Here is a 23,523-nt window from a genome sequence, read left to right as displayed (position 1 = left end):
CTGTGGGTTTAGATAGTTTAGTTGATGGATATGTAGTGGTATAGTTGTGATGGGTTCACAATGGGATGGGGTTAGTTGATGGGATTTATGGTCAGTTAAATATTTGGCTGGTTCATTGTGTCGAGTCTTGGGAACAATTGCCTTTATTTTCTTTCATGTCTATATCTGCAGTTTTCCTTTGTATCTTTGTCCATATTTATCGTCTATCTTTTAAATGCCAAATGAAGATATTACACATACTAGTAGTCGGGCTGGTAAACCGGCTATATACTTCTATAGTTCCAGGGGTCAGATACTTCTGAGCTGGTCCGTTCTCGGGATCGCGTCATACCCGAGGCTATCTCCGAGACCGCGGGGGTGTTCTTTCCAAATTTCTTCGCAGATTGCTGGTCAACTGCTTCACGAGGTCTCGACATGTCTTCACGTGCTCTGATTAAGCATTTTAAGCTTAACAACAAGCTTACCACTCGCTGCTTTTCCACCACCCGACCCACCAATGCGGACTTCACCCATGCGGTACAGTGCACCTCCGAAATCGAAGACAGACCCAATGCTAATCCGAATGAAAGGTAATTGGCGCAGGTGTCGTCGGCCTCGCGACGGCACGCGAACTGGCAGCTCGCGAAGGCACTTCAACAATTCTACTAGAGCGACACGACGCACCAGGGACAGAGACGAGCAGTCGCAACTCCGAGGTATGCATACCCCATCATTTGGCAACAGACACTACACAACCCAAACTAACCCCTTACCAGGTAATCCACGCAGGCCTCTATTACCCAGCCAACTCCCTCAAAACCAACCTCTGCATCCGCGGCCGTAACCTCCTCTATGACCTCTGCGCGCGAAACAACATTCCCCACCTCAACACAAAGAAATGGATTGTAGCACAAACCCCCACGCAATGGGAAACATGTCTGAAAATACACGCGCACGCACAAGGACTCGGCGACGCGCCGACGCGGCTGGTGGGACGTGAGGAAGCGCAACAGCGCGAACCAGACGTCAAGGCGGACGCAGGCATTGTCGAGAGCGAGACGACCGGTATCGTGGACAGTCACTCTCTGATGACGTACCTGCAGGGCGACTTTGAGGAGCGTGGAGGCGATATTGCATTCAAGACGCGCGTAACGAACGTGGAAGCTATTGACGGTGGTCGCGGCGGGTATAAGATTACCGCTGTCTCGGATGAGGATGGCTCGGTCACTTCTATTACCGCTGAGACGCTGGTTAATAGTGCCGGCCATGGTGCTTGCGCTATTAGTAACATGCTCCTCCCGCAAGAGCGCCATTTTGTTCCGCATTATGCTAAGGGCACGTACTTCTCGTATGCGGCGTCTAGGCCGAAGACTTCGGTTTTGGTTTATCCGGCGACTTTGCCAGGGACTGGTGGACTTGGTACGCATCTGACGCTCGATATGGGTGGGCGTGTTCGTTTTGGGCCCGATGTTGAGTGGGTGGATAGTCCTGATGATTTGGTGCCGAGCGCTGCGCGTTTGGAGCAGGCGTTGCTGGAGATCAAGGCGTATCTGCCTGGTGTCGATGTTGATGCTATTGCGTTGGATTACTGTGGTATTCGTCCGAAATTAGGGAGGGGTGGTGCTGTCAATGAGGGTAAGGGGTTCCAGGACTTTATTATTCGGGAGGAAGAGGGCTTGCCTGGGTTTATCAATTTGTTGGGGATTGAGAGCCCTGGCTTGACGAGTTGTTTGGCGATTGGTGAGATGGTTAAAAATATCTTGTACCGTTAGCTGTCTCTTACGTTTTTGCCTTGTAAATACATGAGTCGGATGGTATATAGAGAAAATGCATAGAGGGAACGAACACTGTACATAGACCTTTGACCAAACAATCCCATCATTATTCTACTGGATTTCAAAAATAGCATGGCCATACACTTGCTAATTTAGAGCATCGAGGATTAATGACCAATGACATCGAAAACATGAGGCGAGAGGTGAGATTTTAGTTCGATTTCGTATAATTCCTTCCCCATTACTCCATACACAAAACCTCAGTCCACCAACATCCATCCATCCATTCCAATGGCATCCCTCCTAACAACACTAGGCCTCCGCGCCTCCCTAAACCCGACTCCAAACCACGGCCCCATGTTCCTATCATTCAACTTCCTCCTCGCCTACGGCCTCCTCTCCTCACGCAGCCTCAAACAATGGTACGGCATCGACCACCAAGTCTCGCCACGCGAAGACCTAACTAAATACGGCGAGACCGCTGTACGCGAAGGAAAGATCACGCGCAAACAGCTGGACATGCTGAAGCGCAATGAGTCGGCGCATGCTAACGCGGTGGAGAATTTCACATTGCTGGTTGCTGGCGTGCTGTTTGCATCGTTGGCTGGTGTACCCGCGCAGAAGATTAATGCTGCGGCGTTGTCGTATACTGTTGCGCGGATTTTTTATGCGGGTGTTTATATTTTTGTGGATCATCCTACGTGGAGTTGGACCAGGGCGTGGATGTGGTGGTGGGGGAATTTGAGTTGTTTTTATATGTTGTGGAAGGCTGGGGAGTTGTTGGGTTGAAGGATTTATTATCAGGGGTACTGTGTTCTTAGCATAGGATAGTGCTAGAATAAAACGTGCAAGGCAAATGTCAATGAGACTCCCTCGTCCAGACTGAATCAAGAAGCAAGACACAAAACCTCGTGTGCAATCCACAAAAGGAGAAATAATAGTACCAGCAACGCCATAGCAGGATGAAACAAAAGCAAAAACAAAAACAACCAACTCCGAAATCAACGTCCCGCGTCTATAGAAAATCCCAAACACCACAACGCAAGTTCTGAGTAGTAAACAAATCATTTCAAGCCAAACCCTTCGCTATTTACAACTGCATCCCAGAGCAGCTGCTGGAACCTCTCACGTGTGGGATAACAGTAAAGACCCAGCGTATTGAAACATGTACGCGCAATCGGGTAACGGCGACAGTCATCTCCAAGGCAAGCAAGACGGATAACAAGACTTGTAGCCCCCATGGCTGGGATGCGATCACTACCAGTAATGAATGACAGGATCTTGCGCTGCGCTTGAGGTTGCGACTTCTCGAAGAAGTCCCAGAACCATCGCACCACGGGAACAGACTCTGGATGTGGGTGTGACCAGTTGTCATAGGTGGCCACGGCCCGGAGAGAGCTGACATCGAGTGGTTCATCTGAGCCGCGGACTAGCATTTCAATCTCTTCTGGTCGGAACAGTGATAGCGCATTGCCACCGCAAACCGTGAAGAAACCACGCTTGAAAGGTTCGAATTGTCGAGCCACGGCTGTATCTAGCAGATATTTGACATACATATCCACAAACTCACGCTTGTTAGAGTTGGTCACCGGCCGATTCTCGCCATTTGGACAGAGCGGCACACTGATGACCTCGCCATAGCGATCAACCTGAGCAACGAAATCGTAGCAGAATGTCTCGGCAACATTGCCTTCGAACTCTAGTAGACCCCGAAGTCCTTTGGCGAGAGCTGGCCGGTACTCGGCAAGATCTTCTAGAGTGCATTTGAAGGGCGAACGCAAGGAGGTAGCCGCTTGTGGCCCGCTGGCGTGCGGTGCCGACGACAGCAATTTCTTGAACGCAAACGGCGGGAGATCAACATCAAGGATTGTGGAGTTGTAGATGGCGAGACCTAGAAGAACCCCAACCAAGAAAAACTGTTCGGATGATTCAAAGCAATAAGGGTTGAAGTAGCAGTACTGCGAATCATCATCGTAGATGAAGAGGCCTATTTTGGGTTAGCCGGTCACTTGACACCTAAGATCAGAAAATGCTTACCATGAAGCGGGTCAAAGACCTCTCGGACAAGCAGAAGGAACCATTCCTTCCGCAAGCCACCAGCGTCAATGCCTTCTTCGCCCGAAAATTCGATCCGGAGACCCTTTTTAATTTCTTCTTGCCCAGTACCAACAACCTCACTCACTCCCTTGAGGCTGTCTTCGATCAAACACTCGCGCCGTACCTTCAACACGAGGTACTGACTAACCGCACTGTGGTTGAGGACGCTGTTGAAAAACGCATCGCGTGCTTTCACTTCCATTTGACGACGCGCATCATGCTCCATGATATGGATTTTGGCCCAGATGCTAAGGAGGAACGGATACTGACAGAACGAAAACTTCGTGACTTTACCTTCCCAAGTCTCGAAGTCCGTCACTAAATCCGAATAGTCCAACAGTGTGTTGTAAAATGTACTGATCGGAATCATATGTCCTTGACGAGGGCCTGGGTTCTTGGGCATTTCAAGACTGCGCGGGGTTCCATCAGATTTCCTCGTTGCAGTGGAGATGTTAGCCGTAAAGAACAGCGACATTACTCTTGCCGCCGCTCTGATCTGCCAGTCCTCGGCGTATATTATGGGGTCTTCGTTTTTTTTTCCAGACTTCTTGTTTGTGTTGCCTCGATTGATCGCAGCGTGCAGTTCCGCAGCAGTATTTCCCGAAGCACTGGCAAAGCTCGGTATTAGATCATCTCCATCTTGAGGGATTTGATGACGTTTTCGCCCATGCTGACGACTCAAACGGTAAGTGAGAAATCCTCCGATAAGTTCTACCAATCGCTCGAAATGCCTGGCAGAGAAACGGGAAGCCCAAGACACGAAGTAGTGATGGCAATCATTGGGCAAGTTGGACATGAGTCCCAGGATTCGTTTGATAATTCCATAGTGGTGGCTGAGGCCCTCTGGACGAGCAGGGGCTTTGGGCAAGACTTTGTGTGAGGGTTTTCCGTCTCGGTTTGCCGACTTAGGAGGGTCTTTTGGATGCGAGGGGCGTCTGCCGTCTCGATGAGACGGTGTGGTCGGCATGGACGGTGTGGTCGGCATGGTTGGTGTATTCTGGCTATACGACCCAGGTGAAGACAAGATAGGATTCGCTAATAATATAAACAAGAACCTGGTGTCTTCTGGCTTCTCCAGAACACGACGCGGGCGCTTGAGGAGGGACTCGGTAGCTTTCAACAGTGCCCGTTGTAAATGTAAACGAGACTCGCTGATCTGTCTCCCAATCAAGGACGGGTCGACGGACGCCCATCTCTTAGCTCGGATTAAATCCGCTTCTGACCGTGTGGGGTCTGGTTTTTTGGCGGCCCATAGCTCAATCCAAGAACTCCCCGCAGACAAAATCGAATGATACCACTGGGCTACCTCGGTCCAGTTGATCCGAGGACTTCGTGATGATACCATCCGAGACTTTGGAGCGCTCTTCTCTTTGGAATACGCCGGCTTTTGTCCTTCAGCCTCAGCCCATTCATTCATCCACCAAGAAGAGTTCTCTGTCAAATCCCCCAAAAGAAGAGTTTTAGCATCTGGTTCAAAAACAGGAGTGTCATGCGATGGTTGGGGCATTGTGGTCGGTTCTATCTTCATTCTCGACGGATTGCCACTACTAGCTGATCGAGCTGATCGAGGAGGTGGGTATGTGGTGAAAGATTCGTTGAGGCAATCACAGCCTTTGAAGGCAGTGGCGATTATATTTTCCAGCCGTTTGAAAATGAGTGTCCGATTGTCGCAACTTTGAAACTCTGGGTTCCCAGCTTGGGATACACCTTGCGGGCTGCAATCTGGCTTTGGTGATGATCGAAGATCTGAGTTTGCTCGGACTCTGATGGGTGTGTCATTGCCCTCCCAGCGAACGGATTGTGGTATCAAGTAGCCCGAGTTCTCTTTTGAAGCTGCTAGCCTTTCCCGTTCACTAGAATGGGAAGAACTGCGGCCCCGAGAACCCTCAGTGCGCGGGGGTGAGAGATTGTTTGAACCAGAGGCATGAGCCTGCATTGGTGGAAGATCAGGCAGCGGTTTGTTCTTTCTGTCGTCGTTGGGCGGCACCCCTGGTCGAGAGCCATCGTCCAAAAGGCTATCGAAATACATATTTAGACAGCCTCCGATCATACCACGGGTTTGACTGACTGTCAAAGGTAACACTGTGGTGACAAGTCAGCATCTTCTACAAATCTAGGAAGCAAAACTAGCACTGGCGATGTTACCTTTGTTTGCCAACTTGGACGCCCCACCCTGAGACACTTGTGGAGGATTATCTTTTGATTCATGAGAGATCGGCTCGAGGTCTGTGATCATCAAGCAGTCGGTGCATCTAAACACCTTCAAGCGCCGTGGCCACCGTACAGTAGCATCACACGTCTGGCACTTCCCCTCGGCGATATCATTTCCAGGTGCTGCACCTTTCCGGGGACTTGACGACTCGGGCTCCAAGGGATAGGTTACATCATCGTCATCATCATCGTCAGAGTCCCAGATCGCATGCTTGGCGGGTATCTTGTCCCGTTTGCGCCCAAACCCAGCGAACGGATTGCTGATCGAGCGTGAATGTCCTCGGTGGGACGAAGTCTTGGGCATACTGCCGTTTGATGGCGACACGATCGAAGCATCTCGAGGCCGAACTAGGCGGCGTGGGCTGATTTCCAGACCAGAGATTTGAGAAGGGTGTAGTGGGATGGCGGCGGTGCCAGAAATTGAGCTCGGAGGGATAGGCGGATGACGCTCAAATTGGGACGGCATGGAGGCGCATCAACTTTATTGGGTTTGGCTTGACTAAATTCAACCTCCCCAGTGTGATATCCAGCTCGTGGAGCTTGTTCTTCGTGCCAGACACATGCGAGTAGATCGTGGAGGACGGAGTGGGAGTAATGCAGTCGTGTAAAGCGACCCTAGCTGTGCTTCTTTGTTTGGTAAGTGACAGGTTGGTCTATTCCAGGGATGGACATTCAGTAAGCAAGTCAAGTCTCACTAAATAAAGAACTAACTCACCTTGAGTTCCAATAGAAGATGATGGATCGTTACAGCTGCTGCATTTCATATTGTAGACGGATTGGGAAAGCGGCCGGGGGTAGGAAGTGATTCATGCCTCAGGCCCATGGTTTCTATTTATGGATTAGCCGCCTGAAATCGCAGGCGACCGATCTAGTTTTTGTGGGACAACGCCTATCCCCATAATCGTTCATCAAAGACACCATTTAGGGTATAGAGATCACCAACTTGCAAAACCCATAAATATTAGCTTCCAGCCACAAGTAGACTAGACTACCTGTGGGCGATCCACTAGGACCCTATGTACTATCTAACGGCGGTTTGGCCCCCGGGGCCGCACGAGATGAAAATCAGTCAAATCTCACTTTAGACATACCCTTGTACATCCATAGAATTAGTACGAAATTACACCAATCCAAGTCTACGAAATATTCAATACCAGTGCATGGAGTTGAACCAGTCATACTTCGTTAATAGGGGAATTGAAAATAGAACAAGATGGCTTTTTGGCTAACAACAGAACCGGCTGGCCTGCATTAAAGTTGAACCCAGCGTGGGGAACACTGTCTGGGAAAGAAGTGCTTCAATAAATGACCACATGCCGTAACCAACATTTTCCAACCGAAACCACTGGGAAAGTGCACTATCGCACTTAACGGTAACGCCAGTAGCTCTGGGTGTTCTGGCGCTTCCAGGTGTGGCGGCGACCAGCCTTGGTGTTGTTGTAGCGGTGACCCTTGTTGATACCACGGGACTTCTTGCCAGTGGCGGTGAGACCACGGGACTCGCGGTGCTAAAAAGAAAGATCTTATCAGCAAAGTTCTTGAGCATTGCAGTCGAATCTTTAGCCAAACTCACCTTGTGGACGGAGTTACAGATCCAGTTGATGCGGGCATCACGACGGATGGCCTTGTGCTGGGGGTCGACGAGAATGACCTCGTAGTACTTGTAGGTGGAGTCCTGGTTGATCCAGTAGGAGTTCAGGACGCGCAAGTTAGCAGCGCGGCGGCCAACACGCTCCTCAGCGGTGGACTTGAGAGCACGCTGGTACTTGAGCTGGTTGACACCGTGGTTGGTGGGCTTGCCTGTTCACACAATCACACATTAGTCAAAAAAAATTCCTTTTACTCCCACAGATCTCCAGAAGATCTGTATTCGACAGGAAAATTCGTACCGAAAGTGGCACCCTTGGCGACAGGGCGTTTGCGGCCACCGCGGCGGACACGGGCACGGTAGATAACGTAACCCTGCTTGGCCTTGTAACCGAGACGACGGGCCTTATCGGGGCGCGAGGGGCGCGAGGCACGGTGGATGGCGTTCAGCTGGCGGAGCTATATTATGCACTCTCAGCAAAGTTCAACGAGTGTATAGCAAGACACATGAAGCCTAAAGGGTCTTCTTGCGTGCCACAATCATTTCCGCCGAATGACTTTTTTCAAGCCGCCTAGCAATACCACAAAAAAACGGCATATCCTAAGGCAACGCTCACGAGCGCTCGGCGGAGATGTTAGGCAATCGAGGGGCGAAGGAATTTATCTCACCTCCCAGCATCGGACGCGCAGCAGGAAGCGAATCACATCGGACTGCTTCTTCTTCTGGATTTCTTCCACGTACTTGAGGGCACCCATCTGGACGGTTGTAGGTCAGAGAAATGCACTGGCGGTTGAGATTGGATTAAATGAAAGATCATCAAACGTACCTTGTCGGCTGTACGAGGTCGTCGGTTGTCGTTGTCGCAAAAAGTTCGAGGAGGAAAACGTCTAGAGGCAGAGGTTGTGTGTGGGACGCTAGCGATTAGCGAGTTGACCCACTGCAGCCAATCACGGGATGAACTAAATTAATGCCTTGAATACCAGGTGTCAGTCTCATGTTCCTGCCCCAGGCAGCAAATATGTGAGCATTGACCAACGCACCGTACTGATAGATCAGGCGAGCCCTGGTGTGAGTTCTGTTCATTTTCTTACTTGGGCAGTATTGAATGAAGATCAAAGGCCATTGATGGAAAGGCACTTATTCAAGTATCATTCTTTCCTACAATTTTCCCTTAGGTATTTATCGTGCGGTTCATATTGTAGACCAATGGCTAGAAGTAAAAACAGACATACTAAAACCCATCAGTTTCTTCAAGTCTTCGTCAAGGACAGAGGCTGTACTATAATTGGAAATTTTCTGTTCAACTTGTTTGATTTTGAGATACATTCGCCAGATACTCAATCGCTATCAAAATATCATACGAAAGCATTAACATTATCAAATCACCACGCTCAGTAAATGCAACTAATAATTTTCGCCCCCTCCATGCTAGCATAGAATGCATAATCTTCCAATATCAAAACTCACGAAATAAAAGCAAGAACGTTCTCATGTGTTGTATTCAAGAGCGCCTCGAAAGATACTCTTGTTCGACCATTTCATTGGTCACGGAGATATAGTACGAGCCCGCTGGCAAGACGGTCTTCTTGCATAGAGGACAAAGGCAGCAGTTCTGGGTTAAGAATGGATCGATGCAAGCTGAGTCAAATATGTGTCCACACGGTAGTTCGCGGACCGTAGATGACCCAGCAACGAAATCGTCGAGACAGATAGCACAAGTTGTTTGGGTGTAGCTCAGACGGTATTTGCTTCTGGAAGAATCGTTCTGTCCATGTTTGATCATCGCTGCCTCTGGTTTCTGGATTCCAGTATCGTCTTTGGCATGGTTGTCTTCGTTGAGCAACAGCGAGTTGGTCTTGTCGCCAGAATCAGGCTGTATTGGATTCGCCGATGAAATATCTTGTGGAAGAGCTGCTTCTGTTGGAGGAACAATCTCCCAGTATGTATAAAGTGGCAATTTGTTAACCACCTCTTGGGGGGCAATCATTTGGTTCAATGCCAAAGCCTCAATGTCGACTTGACCTGCATTAACACGTCTCTGGAGCCGAGCCCGTCTCTTGCGCAAGACAAGTCGATAAACAATGATTAGGAGGATACTGAGTATCAGAACTGTCCCTGCAATTGCAAGTACAAAACTCCAGACGCTCGTAGCCGGTGTAGTTTCTTCGCCTGCGATATGTGAGTATAGATTTGGATAGTGACGCATTTTTGTGGCCTACCAGATTCAATCCTAGCAAACAATCGGCTAGTCTTAGTCTGTATCATAAAATCCTCGCTCAAGTCCTCTCGCTTGTAATTTAGTGTCTCAGCTGAATACCACGAGAGATCATTGATCAATGAGATTCCAGCTGGTCCTGGAATAGCATACACTGGGTAATTGTTGTCCATTCTCCATTTATCTCCGTCGTTGATTGCCCAATGAGAATTGTCTGAGTCAGGTGGTAAGCTGGTCTCGTTCTCTGACGGCCGAAAAAAGATCATAGCATGCGTGTCGACCTTTTGGGCGGCAGAGAGGAACGATAGCGAACATTCGGCGGTTACCCATGGAGCAAGGCCAACTAAGGAGTATCCAAAGTCTGACACATCTTCATAGCGGGTCACATTTTGCGGCACAGACGAGGCGGTAATGTCATAGCACGGATCATGCGGCTCCAGACTGGGTACAAAGAGGAGGCCAGATACTAATCCGTCCTCGGGAATGCTGTTGCTTGATATCGTTTGAACCTTGCGATCGAGAACAAACCGATAGGCGACATTATCCTTTACAATTAGGCGAGTTAGGATCAGCCCGGGGGGCTGTTGTCAAATTCTGAATGAAGAAGGTATACTTACTTCGACTGAGGAGGTAGAATTCGAAGCTTGCCCTTCACCTACCCAAAGTGTAGCCACTTTACCGGCCGAGTCATTTCTCGTAGACATGGTAGCAGCTGGCATGATGCTTGATATTGTGTTCAAGTGAATAGTGAAGATTAATTTCAAGTAAAAAATATACTGGAGTCTAGATGGTGAAGACCAGTGAGGAAGGTGTGTGCATACTAGTAAGGGAAACAAGTTGAATATGAAATAGTTTGAAAATGGCAACTACTATTATTTTAGGCAATGTCATTTGAGACGATACTCAGCCTTGAAGCATCCCATACATCCTCCTAATTAGAGCTCTAGGGTGGAAGAATGCGAGAGTCAATCGGGACCGTCACAAGAATGTAGAATAAGCCTGGTTCCAACCACGAGGCAAGAGGCAAAATATCTTGGCTAAATTACACTGAGTTTCACATTTCGAAGAAATATCCGTGAACGAGTAAACAAGTAAAAATGACCGAGGGCATGGCCTACATTGTATACTTCGCTAAACATGGCCGTTCGCGGTAGACCGTTTGTGGAGATGATCATCAACAAACAACTTTTTCAAGCTTTTGCACTTGGCATGGGGATTTAGCGAGGTTGTGTTATAAATAGTAATTCTTCAACGCTTGCAATTCACAAAAGCTCTATATTACTTTCTGATGCTCATCCCTCAGAATGCGGTCGGAGTAGCCGACATTGGGGTTTTCTCTCCGCAGAATGTCAGAGCAAGATAGATGTGTGTCAACATTTCCCGGAGGCCATGTGTCAGCCGTCATCTGGTGAGGGGCGAGGTGTATAGTGCGTTATATAGTGCAGAATAACAATTGAATCATCTCAAAGCCTGCACATACCCAGGCACTGGGAATAGATATTCAATTCCCCAGTGTTCAGGAACCGATAATTGAAGATGGTGCACGTGATGATAGTCATATCGTATCGCCATCACGTGGATATCTCTGGCCGACCGACAACCATCATTCACCTTCAGGAAAGTTATAATTCATCTGTTTTTGAGGGGATCTCTTGCTCTGTATCTGCATTAGCTCATGATCAGGCACTTTAGGGGATATCCAACCTCCTTTCATTCTTCTTCGTTCTCAGTGACCAACGACAGCATGTGTCTGTCTAGTCCCATCCACACCTCCTAGGATCCTCTCTGTCGACCAATCTCTCTTTTCGTTGATACTTTCTTTGGTGTCTTAATCATTCCATCCCTTCTTTACCCTTCATCCGATTATCGGTCTGAAGAAATACCATGCCGTCCGCATACAAAGGCAAAGGCAAAGGCCGCGATGCACGCCAGTCGCGTAGCCGCAATACCACCCCGTCCAGCGCTAGTGCTCCCACTATCCCATCACTGCCCATCCAAAGCTACTTGGAGAACGATGTCACCAAACACATTGACTTGGCTAGTACCCAGTACTCCGATGTGTTGGATCTGGTATCCGCGCAGAACATTCCAGATTCGAAAACACTTGAGACATTGGTGGAGCACCTGAAGGGTCTTAGTGACATGGCCGATATTCGGGGCGAGGTTTGCAATGCTGGAATGCGCGAGATGTCTCAAAAACGCAAAGAAGTGGAAGATCAAGAGCTTGATCGTGAAGTTCGAGATCGCTCCAAGTTGAAACGTGAAACCGAAGAGGATGACGATATTCATAAGGGTGGGAAGCTGAAGAAGCGGAAAGAGCGCCCAAGTGGAAAGGAGGAGCGGCCATTAAATCATGGCGCACATGAGGTAGCCCGTCAGGATGGAGCTGAGACTAAGGTTGAAGGAGGTAAGAGATCCAACTCGGCGCTTTCTTCCCACTCTTTGTTTTTATGGACCCATCTCCACAACTCTGATCTTCTTTCATTTTCCCCCACCGTTCAACCTTCACTAACCATCAGAAGCGGCTTCTCCAGCATCGAAAAACTCCAAGAATGCGATATCGGATGAAAGCTCCTCGCTTTCACCTCCATCGATGATGTCCCCCAACGGCACGACCACTGCTGGCGACGGCCCTCCCCCGGGACCCCCGGGTCTGAAACCAGTTCTGATTCCCACCAACCTGAGCCCCAGCCTGCAATTCCTCAAATCCAAGTCTTTGGCGAAAACCCGCTGAAGTTTGATGACCCGACCATTTACAACATTCGAGATGTTCTCCCAGGCATGACGGACGATGAGAAGAAAGAGATTTACAGCGTTGCCCACTTCCCTAAGACCGATCTTGCCCACATGGCAGCTGGTGTAGCTCCTGACAAGGACTTCAGCAACGCCAAACCTTCCAACCAAGTCAGCGCGAATACTTTCCAGACTTACATTGAACCTTACGTCCGGCCTCTTACCGAGGAGGACATTGCCTGGTTGAAAGAAAGGGTGGGTCAATTGCAGCTACTTTTATGTCAACATAAGCTGACCTATCACAGGGTGATCGTACTACCCCATTCATCATGCCCCGTCGCGGAAAGAAAAGCTATCGTCAAATTTGGGCGGAGGAGGATGGAGTGTCCTATGACTCGAGTCAAGACGACAAGGACCAGCTGCCTTTGAATCAAGGCCGTGGCAGTATTGAACAGCTGACTGACGATAAAGCCGAGACCAACGAAATCTCGGTTGGACCTCTCCTCAGCCGACTCTGCTCTCTCCTGCGTTACGAGCACCGTACCTTACCCGAAGATTCCAACCCAACCGCAAATGGAGATACTGGTAGTGTGAGTGGATTGGGTGGAGACGCAATGGACATCGATCAACCCACTGTTGAGAAGGAGAACAAGAGTGAAACCAAGCCTCTCCCGGCTGCAACCACCTTCCGCGACGCAGACCCAAACGACTTCAAAACTTCGGTCGCAAAGCTGGATCATGCCCAACTGGATGAACGCGCCAAGGCCGAACTACGATTCATCGGTTTCCTCGGTGCAGATGATAACCCAGACTACGACGCTCACTACGATGATGAAGTTGCTGAACGACTCCGCCTACTCCAAAGCGAGCTCAAGAAGCAAATCGTCACCAACAATGCGCGCAAAGCTCGCATTCTGAAGATTGCCCAGGAGCACATGGCCATGCTTGAGTTTACTACCATCCAAGACGACCTCGACTCTCAGGTCCAACAGGCCTATCTCAAGCGCACCCGCACTATGGGCAAGAGCAAGAAAGGCGCTCAGCCCAAGCACCGTCCTGGTGGTGCAGGCGGTGGCAGCCACGTCGCTGGTGCTGCGGGAGTTTCCCGTCCTGCCGTCGGAGACGCAGCAAAGATCGTCATGGACCGTCGTCGTCGTTGGAACGAGGCATTCCTGCCTATCTTTGACGACATTAAGACTACCATTCCCTCCGAGGGAGAATCGATCTTCGACTCAGAGGTTATGGCTGAATACGAGAAAGCCGAGCTTGAGAATTGGGACGAGGAATAAATTCTCCGTCCTCTCCGCTCTCTTCCGAGTTTCTATCACTCGACACGTCCTCTGTCCTTTGGCTGCCTCTGAGCCACCTCAACCTTGTTTTTGATTTATTTCCCGCACGATACGATACGAATGCATGATGGACTGGCGTGGCGTTAGCGGATACCTCTTTTTTTTTTCTGTTCACCCATCAAATGTTGAACCCTCTGGCGTGGCTATGCAGGCCGCTTGAAGATACACACTGGATCGTTTCCACGTGCCTCTAGCTACATAATTAGGTGTGACTATGTCTGTGTATACTTATTCTTAACCTCTGAGCTGTAAGCTTACAATGAAACCAAATTCTCCAATCTTCGATTTTCAAATTTTCAGTGGTACATGTAGCACCTCAATATATATTTCCAACCACGTCAACGCCAAAATGATAAAAAAAACTAGGGTATCGATCAATTCCAACAATCCAAAAACAAAAAAGAAATCTACCAAATCATCTATGAAGAATTAATACCTCCCAAGGATACCTCTTTAGCCTAGCCGTCAACTCCCTCTCACTCATCTCCAACTCCGTACAAACCTGATCAAAGCAATGCGTACCATCAAGATACTTCCCAAGAGCTTCATCCCCAACAATCTCCTCATCTTCCTCCCAAAACGCCGACGGCGCCCCTCCACTCCTGTTCCCATTCCCATTCCGACTCCCACTCATCAACGACCCGGACCCAGCCCGCTCACGAGTAGACTCTCCCCTCATAGCCGCCGAGATAGGCGCATCCTCTGAAACACTCGAGAACGCATATGGGGTATTAGTTCCCGTAGTCGCGTGCGACGAGAGACCCGTCGGCGTGAACGAGGACGCGCGCGGCGGGGGCGCAGGTTGGCTCGTTGCGCATGCGTACTTGTGTACGCGATACAAGAAGCCCTTTATCACGCCGAAGGTGATAAAGCGGCGGATGTCGATGTTTGCTAGGGCGCGGCTGTGCGCTGCGTACCATTGCTTGACGCTCTGGCCTTGTTTCAGACTTGCGTAGAGCTCGACTAGACCGACGCCATCGACGATCGCTGGTTTATGGAATGCGGTTGCGGATGTTGTGGTGGTGGAGGTGGAGGGGTTTTCTTCGGGGCCTAGGAGGGGCCAGATTTCTTCGGCATCAAAGCGGGATTCCTCACGTGTAAGGCTTGGTGCTGGGTTCGTGGTGAGGGAGCTGGAGAGGGGAGCTATTCCTGGGCTACCGTTTGTGCTACCGTTGGCGCTTGGGGATCTGACTAGGGTTGCGGGGAGAGGGGAGTCTGGACCGATTGGTGGGTGTGGTGCGAAGCGGAGGTTTACGTAGCGGGCACATTCTAGTTGCATGGCTTCGTCGGAGGCTATTGTTGCGGTGAGTTGGGCGGTTGGAGCGTAGATGGCGGAGAAGGAGAATATGTCGAGGATAAATAGGCAGCCGTAGTAGAGGAGGTGTCGGAGGGCACGGCAGGTGAGGGAGAAGTCTGTGTCGGCTAGGACGGAGATGATACGAACGCTATTGACGCCGTTGATATGTGGTACGATCTGACAGGATTTAGCTGTTGTGTTTCTAGCCATAGATGTAATGTCATCTTTCACATACCCTTTGCATGGTCAAGTCCCAATTCTCATCCATGAAGGCTTGGTATCGCAACGTGAAGAGCGGCACTTGCCAGGCCTTGACGGTTGGGGGAGAGGGATATATTGGGAAAAGCTTGATGTTCAGAGTGTTTAATTCGTCTGGATAGGAAAGTTAGTAGAGGATTCATGCTAAGCGGGTCCATTGACATACCGATGGGAATCATGCACTCGCAATAATTGTTCAAGTCCTCCATCAACATCTCACAGAGACTATGCACTTTCCCCTCACCACTTTTCGAGAAATCGCGGGACAAGAAACCATTCTGCTCTTCCAAACCATGCATTAGGTCTGCTAGCTTTTGCACCACGCTCTTATACGTGCTGAAGTCGTCTTCCTCGGCCAGGACTATGCAGAAGTTGAAGATGAATTCGTTGCGGTCATACCGCACTGACTTCATGCAAATTGGGTAACCCAGGATACGATATCCGTTTGTGCAGACCTGCAACAGGTTCCCACAGAGCTCCTGGCGGGGGATCACGAAGAAGGAGACATCGGAGAATGTGAGGAAGGGTGGTTGTGAGGGCGCGGTGGGGGTGGGTACGATAGCTCCGTCGGGGACCTGATGGACGACTTTAGGACCTGCATAACAGTAGTCAGTATCGAATTGAAGGTCTATCATGGTATTGAAGGTCCTTCCTTACCCTCTATTGTGTCGAATTTACTGTAGAAGATTGCTTTGATCATGGTGGAGACGCTGTATTGTTTGGAGCAGTGTGTGGTGTTTGGAGCAGTGTGTGGCAGCACAGTCTATCGGCCAACTTCAATCTAAAATAGAGCTGAAATGAGGTTCATGTTCATGTTCATGTGCCTGTTCATGGCAGATCAGTTGCGGAGCGGACCTCGGAGCGGAGAGCTTATCGAAATCAATATTCCTGACTATTCCAAATTAGGTTAGACTATATACATTGTGTCTGATTGGCCGAGCCCTGTTGAAGTTAAGCTCACGTGCACGTATATAATTTCCAGGTTGTCTACCAACTCTCCTGGATTCAACAATATTGTCTGAAAAGCCACTAGAACATGATTTACATTTTCTTCACAAAGCCAACCTCCACCACCCTGTCCGTTTCAACATTCAAGTGTTGAATTTTGGTTCGGCTAGCATCTCGCATCCACAAGAATGCCCAGAGGAAGAGTCGACGAAGGATGTTCGTCTCGGCCGGAATCTTTAATTGTTCTTTCCCGACAATATAAATCACCTGAGAATTCCACGCCCGATCAAGCGCATCCAGTTCCTCCTTATCACTCTTTGGTGATTTGGAATTATCCTGGGCGGTTAGATAGCCACGAACTAGATCGTGAACTAATATCCCAAGGTCAGGCGTGACTATTTCATCAGTATATCCATGGCGGACGATCAGCCTATAGCAATTAGGTATGGCTTGCTTGCTCTGATTAACGCCGTATGTGTAGCAGCGATTGACCGAATACCGTTCTTCTGGAGCGATTGTGGGCACGGACAAAGATCGCAGGTGAAGGAAAACGGACACCTCAGGTGCAGCGCTGAACTTTTGGATGAAGTGAAGGAAAACATTTGGCGTGTTATTCGACATGCCGGATTTGTCGAAAAATATCCCCAGACCGCTGATCGGGGTAAGGGCAGAATTCTCTGAACCATTCTGAAGGAGAAGTTTGTTTTCTCTCAGTACGGTCGTCCGGGATAAAGGTGTATTATCGGACTCTTCTGCTTTCCACTGCTCCTCCTTTCCATACCGCCAGAGGACAAAAATGCAGGTCAAAACAGCAGCTAGCATCAGCGTGAACCATGCGCCGTGTGGAACTTTGCTTAAGGCAGCCGAGAGGAACATGCCATCCCAGAGCGCGAAAACCAGGAACACAGGCAATACCAGGTACATGGGCAGCCTCCACACAATAAGTGCAACAACTGTCACCATGCAGGTCGTGAGGAATGAGACAAGTATAACACATGCTCCGTAGGCTTCGCCGAGGGCAGTGGTCTGTAGGAAGGTCAGTGAAATCAATATGAAATGCAGTTATTAGAGCACATACATTATTGTAGACGGCTGTCACAATGATACTTCCAATCATCATGAGCCAGTTGGCGAGAGGAATGTATACTTGCCCGTGGACAGTCTTTGAAGTATGGTAAGTTTGAATCTGAGGGAAGTACGATAACTTCATGATCTGCGAAAGCAACTAGAATAAGTTAGATACCAGTTCGGAATCACCCTATTCTTCACTTACCTGAAAAGATCCAGTGATGACAGCCTGACTTGCGACAATACACGCTAGGATTGCGATCACGAGGCTTGGATATAACATGCCAGGTGGCAAAGAGAGATAAAACGGATTAGCATACGCACTGGGCACCCGACTGATATAAGCGCCTTGGCCAATATACTAGGGGGGGTGTAGTTAGAATATTTGTTTCTGACCAGTAGGTCAAATCAGGAAACTAACCGACACTAGAAGACACGGATAGACGAAAAAGAGCCAAGAGATTCGAATTGCCCTGCACCAATTGTCAGTGACCATGAGCATTGTTAGTCTTCACAACCTTGTAAGCATACCGTTGGCTAAATGCTCCCAGGTCCGCAAACAATGTTTCAACACCGGTGAAGGCGAGCAAGATTCCTCCCAACTGCAGCCATCCGTCTTTCCCATTTCGCATCAAGAACGAGCCCGCGAAGTAGGGAGAGAATGCTTTGAGTATGGACGCATCATAATGGACCAGGTTCTAGGATAGAAATAATAGATAAGTATTGCTCCTCTTGGAATTCCAATTTCATTTGCTTCCAACTTACATAGATCCCGAACGACAGATTGAAAACCATCCATAGTATAACAATTGGAGCAAAGGTGGTCGCAATTTTGCTAGTTCCAAAGGGCTGGATAATGAAAACGAATACGAGGATTGCACATGATACACCGACGACGGTGGAGGAAGAGATATTCGGGTTCACGACGGTAATCCTAGATAATCTTAACTTGTGTTGATGTACTATATTATACCTAAGCCAAGCTTACCCTTGAATTGCCCCAAGAATAGACTGTGCAGGGGTCAATACTCCGTCTGAAAACAATCATTAGTGACTTGAATGGAAATCCTGGTGATGGCGCTTGCCTGCGAGAATGAGTGAAACGCCAAATGCGCCGACAATTTTGAGTGTCCATTTGATGAACGAACTTCGCTCCATGATATTACGAGTCATTAAATTCGGTTTTTTCAAGTCGTTTGTGTTGTATCGTTGCATTTTCACGAGATTTGTGTGGCGAGGGTCGTGTCGGACGAGTTTAGCCTAAGCATAATATGAGCATATCTGTGAAAGGTCAAGCGAGGTTGGTGTAGCACTTGCATATCGTGACAGGAGGGAGTATACAGCAAATGTCCCTCCTTCGCCCTCATCATCTGCATAGAGTATTATGCAAACATATTTGATGGTGACCATAATGGTGAGAGCCCAGATGATGAACGACACGGCTCCGAGGATATCGTCATAGCTTGGTTCACTGCTGAAAGTAGACGAGAAGACATACAAAGGGCTTGTCCCAATGTCGCCATAGATGACGCCGAGTGATTGATATGCGAGCCTATAAATGATGAAACCTCGAGTAAGTATTGAAGAATACCTCTCTGAGTGACCTCTGGAATCGAGCCACTTACAACGCCAGTGTCCAGCCTTTGAATACCTTTTTGACAATCAGTACATTCAATGGTGACGGAAGAAAGGTAATTCCTGCTTACCTGCTTGCTGTGGAAGTCCCTTTCCTCCATCTCAGGCACGTCCGAGATGGATGCGACCTCCAAGTCCATTTCCTTGGGCTCTATAGTCTTGTTTCCACCTATAGGAGCCCTGCATGGGGGCACACGAGAAGAAAAGACACCTCCTGCACTAGACGAGGGTTGGATATTCATCATGCGATCCTCTGACGATTCATCATCGGTACTAGTCGACATAACTGGTCTTTCTATAGTCCGATATTCTGATTATGATAACTCAACTCCTGGTAAGGTAGGTGTAAGTTAGACGGGGGCAACACAGTTTTTATGATCTACCAGTTGCTCTTTTGATATTCACGACTGTGATTTCTTATCTTTGTTCCAATCCTATAGCAATGCATGTCAAAATACACGTGGAAATGAGCCAATTAGATGGTGAAATTTGACTAAAATGTGCGATTAAGGAGACACGAATAAGAGGTTCCAAGAAAAATGCCGCATATACAATGCCTGTCCTTGAGAGCGACTAAACCAGATTAAACCACACTCATTACAGAAACAAATTTAACTATGCCGACAGATAAGAAGTATGGTGCACTTTCATAGGGTGTGAACTTGCATGGAATCGGGGGTTTTACATTTAGGAATATATGAGGCAATTATTTCCTCCACAACCATGGGGAAAGAATGAGGCTGACACTACGACTCTTCACTCAAAAGTTATGGAGTGAGCATAGTCATTTCTATTATTAAGATGCTATCTATGATACGAATCGATTTGAGTCTTACTCAAATGCTTTAACAATCGACAGCTGCTACGCTGATTAAGGAATACACTACACAATGTACCGAGGTCAACATTAGGCCTCGCCAAAACGAAACCTATTACTACTACTCGTGGGACTTTCGCCGAGCAGCAATCAAATAGCACTGTGCATTTGCCTTGTAGCCAAGGCCAATCAGAATCAATCATATGTATACATATACTTGGGTAGCCTTAATATTCTCAAAGTTCATCTGGGTTATCTCTCTGCAGTTATCTTCATCAAGGCTCGATGAAAATAAGCTTGCTTAACAGCTCCGCAGATGGGCTTATTGCTCCGTTACGCTCAGTTCATATTGAAAACAGAACTTCAATTGGAAAAAGACAGCCTCGTAATTGACAATGAGGGTGGTAATCCGGGTTTTCGATGTTGAGTGACGTAAAGAACCACGAAGAGACCGCTTATACATCGCCACAACCGGACCTTGGAAATGTTGGCTATATCCCTTGCCTCCTCACAAAGTTGAACTCGGAATAGAATCCTCAGGTATTGGAAAATCATGAATGAGCTTGGTAAGGACAAGAACAAAGAGACAACTTCGAGTCCTCTCCCTAAAGATCTTCAAGATCTTGTGGACAAGGAAGAAGCGGATAGAGAAATTCGTGCAGACTACGAAAATTCATGGACCGAAACGTGAGTAAACAGATTTCTTTGAATATTGGAATCCTTGGATATCTGACGAGTTCACCAGATCTTCGGACCAAGCCTTTTCCAAACGACTGGATAACGTTTCCACCGAATCTGGGAACACAATAGAAAAGCTGAAAGATCAACTGCTGAATAGAGGAACGGAAAAGGAGAAGCAATGAACTATTGATATTTGTTGAGGCTGCAGCTCAGGAACAAACCCATAAATCTGAAATGATCCCTTGTTTGAAATGCAACACAAATGTAGTAGACAGTATACTAGGAACTTACCTTTCCCTGTCTTAACTAATGAATGATTAGAAGGTGCCACCTGCTATGTGTCATATTAGTTCATCTTGCCACTTAGGTAGCACATTGAGCCAAATTCTTCCTGCTAGAGTTTTGTCCCGCGTTGGTGTAAGTGCAGAAAAGGAAGCGGAAGGCGTTGGAGTGTCCAGCGCAGGACAAATATTGTCGAGACCATCAAAATGTTTTCATCGTCATCATGTGAAGATGTCAAAGAGCTGTTTAGTGGAATATGCAACCGTTAAAGTGCAGACAAAGATCTGGATTGTCCTGCTTTGGTTGCCTTAGTGGGTCGGACGATCAATGGCGAAACCTCGTACATCATTGTGGTGAGCAACGACGGCCGAAATCCAAATATCCAGCCATAAATCCGCACACGGGAAGAGATCTTCGTTCACTCTGGACAGGCTACTTCGGGAAACTAAGTTTTCCCATCCCGAAGAGCCATCATTGAAGATTAAACCATCGGAGAGCTCTTCTCCATCAGATCTGGTTGCGATGAATCAACACTCGGTTTTTGGAGGCACCTGAGTGAGATCCGCTCTAGGAATTGTCCTTGGAAAGGAAGAACATTCATCATCCGCGACCCTCGCACAAGCCTTGTCATTGGGCTTCAAGGGGGTATTTTAGGCCTTCTGCCTGAACACGGTGGGCATGGGCATGGTATTTATTGGTCGTGCATCGAATCGATTGAGATATTGCTGGGATTTCAAAACGTGCTTTCTGGCACCTTTATCGGGCATAATAACAAGGGTGAATTCGTTGCAGTGAGCACGAGGCACCGGGTCTATGAATCGTTTTGTGTGCGAGCACATCCAGATGGCGCCTATATTCTTCTCGTGAAACAATACAGTGGCAGTGGGTTCTTGCCGATGCAGAAAAACGGTCTAAATTATGATTGATATCAAGCTTGCATCTCGAGTTCTACACCCATCTATTGGACGATCATGAACATGTGATATTTCATAGATGTATTTCTGAACGAATTGGAATGACTTTTGCCGTTTGCTGCAAATCCCCCGATTACCACTTGAATATGAATATCCCCGGCAAAGGAAATAACGAAAAGAATGAACAAGTCAAGCAACAACGCATGAGGAACAGGAATATGAGGGTATTAGATGAAATGAGACAGGAGACAAACAAAATCTATGCGTAAGTAAGAGGCTCTTCTGGAGGCATCAATAGAGCAGTTGATATAGATAAAAAAAACAAATAGAACTGGGAGAAGAAGGAGCCAGTCCACTTCAGACAATGCGAGAGAGATAAGATGCGCCGTAAAAAAAAATGCAACCACAAATCATAACGGGAGCCCTATTCAAAGGGTTTGATAATCGAGTAAATCGTATGAAGTCATTGAGCCGTGCCGGAGGCATGGTTGGATGTAGATGGAAGAGCGTTTGTTGCGATAATGCTATCTGGCACTGTGAACATGGCCGCCCTTGAGACCACACGGGCCGCACCGCGACCGCGTGGGAGTCGGACATTGTCAGCGACAAGAGTCAAGGGCTGGTTCGCACGAATGGCCTGCACCACCTCGAAACCGCCGCGCTCCCCAGCCTCCTTCAGCCATTGTTCCCAGTCTTCGTCGAGCGGCACATCAGTGCCTTGGTCGCGGGCGGCCAGCGCAGCATGGATGCGGGTGTTGAGGGCTACACCACAGCTTTCTATTTCCTCGTCGCTGAGTTCCTCTTCGATTTCATGCTCTTCCGAGGCAGACCGGTAGCTGGAGGCACGGGAATCGATCGCACGGACTGTATCGTTACTCTGGGTTTCGATGATCTGGTCATATTCCTCTTCTGTCCCGCAGAAGTCGCAGTCGTTGAAGTGGATCTCGATTGAAGGGGTGGGTTGGGGGGATGACGGTCGGACTGAGTGGGCTGTAGTGTCCCGCACGATAACCCCTTCTTCTGCCTCGTATCGCTGACGTGCGGACTTGGTCCCTTCCCACCGACAGAGACTGGAGATCTCCTCCTCTGTCAAACCGAGTTCGTCAAATGTGCGGAATAGCCTTCGGTGCCATGGGAAACGACCCAGTCGCATGCGATGCGGTCCATATGAGTAGTCCAGCCCCGGGTATTGTGCTTCGATGCAGTCTAGCGAGCCGTAGAAAAGGGATGTTTCGACTCGCACTTCTGGGACGAGATTTCGTGTAATGTGAGCACCAAACGATCCTGGGTCGTTTGTGCGAGGTCGTGGGAACGTCGCGTTATACACGATCTGACCGACGGATGGTTTACGCATAGTGAAGGTTCCCCGGCGGATGTGGAAGAGGTAAAAGAGCAAATGAAGGAGGCAAGGTTGTCCCAGACTCCTTGGAATGTGATGATTCAGGATACCCAGCCCTGGAGGATCCCCCCTTGCCCTTTGTCAAATTCCCGGATGGAGATGTTTTGGATGGGGGATTGGCGGGGAGTTCACGCTAAAGAGGGCGCATACAGTAAATTCTCATATACAAAGTAACGGAAATGTGTCTTCAACCTGGATTCTCGTAGTCCAGGTCAATAGATTATGATAATATTAGAGAAGAAAATCCCGATCAGGTGCCCAGCTGACGTTTCGGCTC

At 48.5% G+C, this 23,523-nt stretch overlaps 10 protein-coding genes across 10 annotated transcripts; 4 read left to right on the top strand and 6 right to left on the bottom strand.

The window, feature by feature from the left end:
* Window positions 1-279: 279 nt before the first annotated feature.
* Window positions 280-2,543, top strand: N7447_006358 (uncharacterized protein; the record flags this gene model as incomplete). Its single annotated transcript, XM_057230620.1, has 4 exons — window positions 280-516; window positions 570-695; window positions 756-1,727; window positions 2,019-2,543. Coding segments are annotated over 4 exons (1,860 nt in total), but the record flags the coding sequence as incomplete, so codon positions are not given.
* A 275-nt stretch (window positions 2,544-2,818) lies between these two features.
* Window positions 2,819-6,528, bottom strand: N7447_006357 (HECT-type E3 ubiquitin-protein ligase; the record flags this gene model as incomplete). The annotated part of the gene is made up of 3 exons (XM_057230619.1): window positions 2,819-3,741; window positions 3,792-5,933; window positions 5,997-6,528. The coding sequence occupies 3 exons, from the start codon at window positions 6,526-6,528 to the stop codon at window positions 2,819-2,821; spliced, it is 3,597 nt and encodes a 1,198-aa protein (XP_057085709.1).
* A 692-nt stretch (window positions 6,529-7,220) lies between these two features.
* On the bottom strand, window positions 7,221-10,584 carry N7447_006356 (60S ribosomal eL15 domain-containing protein; the record flags this gene model as incomplete). The annotated part of the gene is made up of 8 exons (XM_057230618.1): window positions 7,221-7,570; window positions 7,636-7,862; window positions 7,952-8,108; window positions 8,319-8,405; window positions 8,477-8,609; window positions 9,174-9,819; window positions 9,870-10,410; window positions 10,483-10,584. The coding sequence occupies 8 exons, from the start codon at window positions 10,582-10,584 to the stop codon at window positions 7,430-7,432; spliced, it is 2,034 nt and encodes a 677-aa protein (XP_057085708.1). The 3' UTR covers window positions 7,221-7,429.
* Window positions 10,585-11,749: 1,165 nt separating this feature from the next.
* On the top strand, window positions 11,750-12,599 carry N7447_006355 (Histone acetyltransferases subunit 3; the record flags this gene model as incomplete). Its single annotated transcript, XM_057230617.1, has 2 exons — window positions 11,750-12,272; window positions 12,388-12,599. 2 exons carry the CDS (start codon window positions 11,750-11,752, stop codon window positions 12,597-12,599), a joined length of 735 nt encoding a protein of 244 aa, XP_057085707.1.
* Window positions 12,600-12,646: 47 nt separating this feature from the next.
* N7447_006354 (histone acetyltransferase NGG1) lies at window positions 12,647-13,887 on the top strand (the record flags this gene model as incomplete). Its single annotated transcript, XM_057230616.1, has 2 exons — window positions 12,647-12,853; window positions 12,904-13,887. 2 exons carry the CDS (start codon window positions 12,647-12,649, stop codon window positions 13,885-13,887), a joined length of 1,191 nt encoding a protein of 396 aa, XP_057085706.1.
* Window positions 13,888-14,362: 475 nt separating this feature from the next.
* Window positions 14,363-16,202, bottom strand: N7447_006353 (nitrogen permease regulating protein NPR2; the record flags this gene model as incomplete). Its single annotated transcript, XM_057230615.1, has 4 exons — window positions 14,363-15,421; window positions 15,480-15,616; window positions 15,669-16,097; window positions 16,160-16,202. 4 exons carry the CDS (start codon window positions 16,200-16,202, stop codon window positions 14,363-14,365), a joined length of 1,668 nt encoding a protein of 555 aa, XP_057085705.1.
* A 341-nt stretch (window positions 16,203-16,543) lies between these two features.
* On the bottom strand, window positions 16,544-18,676 carry N7447_006352 (potassium transporter 19; the record flags this gene model as incomplete). Its single annotated transcript, XM_057230614.1, has 7 exons — window positions 16,544-17,476; window positions 17,529-17,675; window positions 17,724-17,787; window positions 18,050-18,216; window positions 18,284-18,452; window positions 18,507-18,552; window positions 18,574-18,676. The coding sequence occupies 7 exons, from the start codon at window positions 18,674-18,676 to the stop codon at window positions 16,544-16,546; spliced, it is 1,629 nt and encodes a 542-aa protein (XP_057085704.1).
* Window positions 18,677-18,778: 102 nt separating this feature from the next.
* On the bottom strand, window positions 18,779-19,437 carry N7447_006351 (uncharacterized protein; the record flags this gene model as incomplete). Its single annotated transcript, XM_057230613.1, has 3 exons — window positions 18,779-19,070; window positions 19,144-19,169; window positions 19,225-19,437. The coding sequence occupies 3 exons, from the start codon at window positions 19,435-19,437 to the stop codon at window positions 18,779-18,781; spliced, it is 531 nt and encodes a 176-aa protein (XP_057085703.1).
* Window positions 19,438-20,523: 1,086 nt separating this feature from the next.
* Window positions 20,524-20,833, top strand: N7447_006350 (uncharacterized protein; the record flags this gene model as incomplete). The annotated part of the gene is made up of 2 exons (XM_057230612.1): window positions 20,524-20,657; window positions 20,716-20,833. The coding sequence occupies 2 exons, from the start codon at window positions 20,524-20,526 to the stop codon at window positions 20,831-20,833; spliced, it is 252 nt and encodes an 83-aa protein (XP_057085702.1).
* Window positions 20,834-22,310: 1,477 nt separating this feature from the next.
* N7447_006349 (uncharacterized protein) lies at window positions 22,311-23,201 on the bottom strand (the record flags this gene model as incomplete). The annotated part of the gene is made up of 1 exon (XM_057230611.1): window positions 22,311-23,201. The coding sequence occupies one exon, from the start codon at window positions 23,199-23,201 to the stop codon at window positions 22,311-22,313; it is 891 nt and encodes a 296-aa protein (XP_057085701.1).
* Between the last annotated feature and the right edge of the window lie 322 nt (window positions 23,202-23,523).

Source organism: Penicillium robsamsonii (assembly GCF_028829455.1).
Source record: "Penicillium robsamsonii strain IBT 29466 chromosome Unknown utg000003l_segment0_segment0, whole genome shotgun sequence".
Taxonomy (NCBI): Eukaryota; Fungi; Ascomycota; class Eurotiomycetes; order Eurotiales; family Aspergillaceae; genus Penicillium; species Penicillium robsamsonii.
The sequence above is the reverse complement of the archived record's forward strand: the minus strand, read 5'-3'. Positions and strand labels throughout refer to the sequence as shown.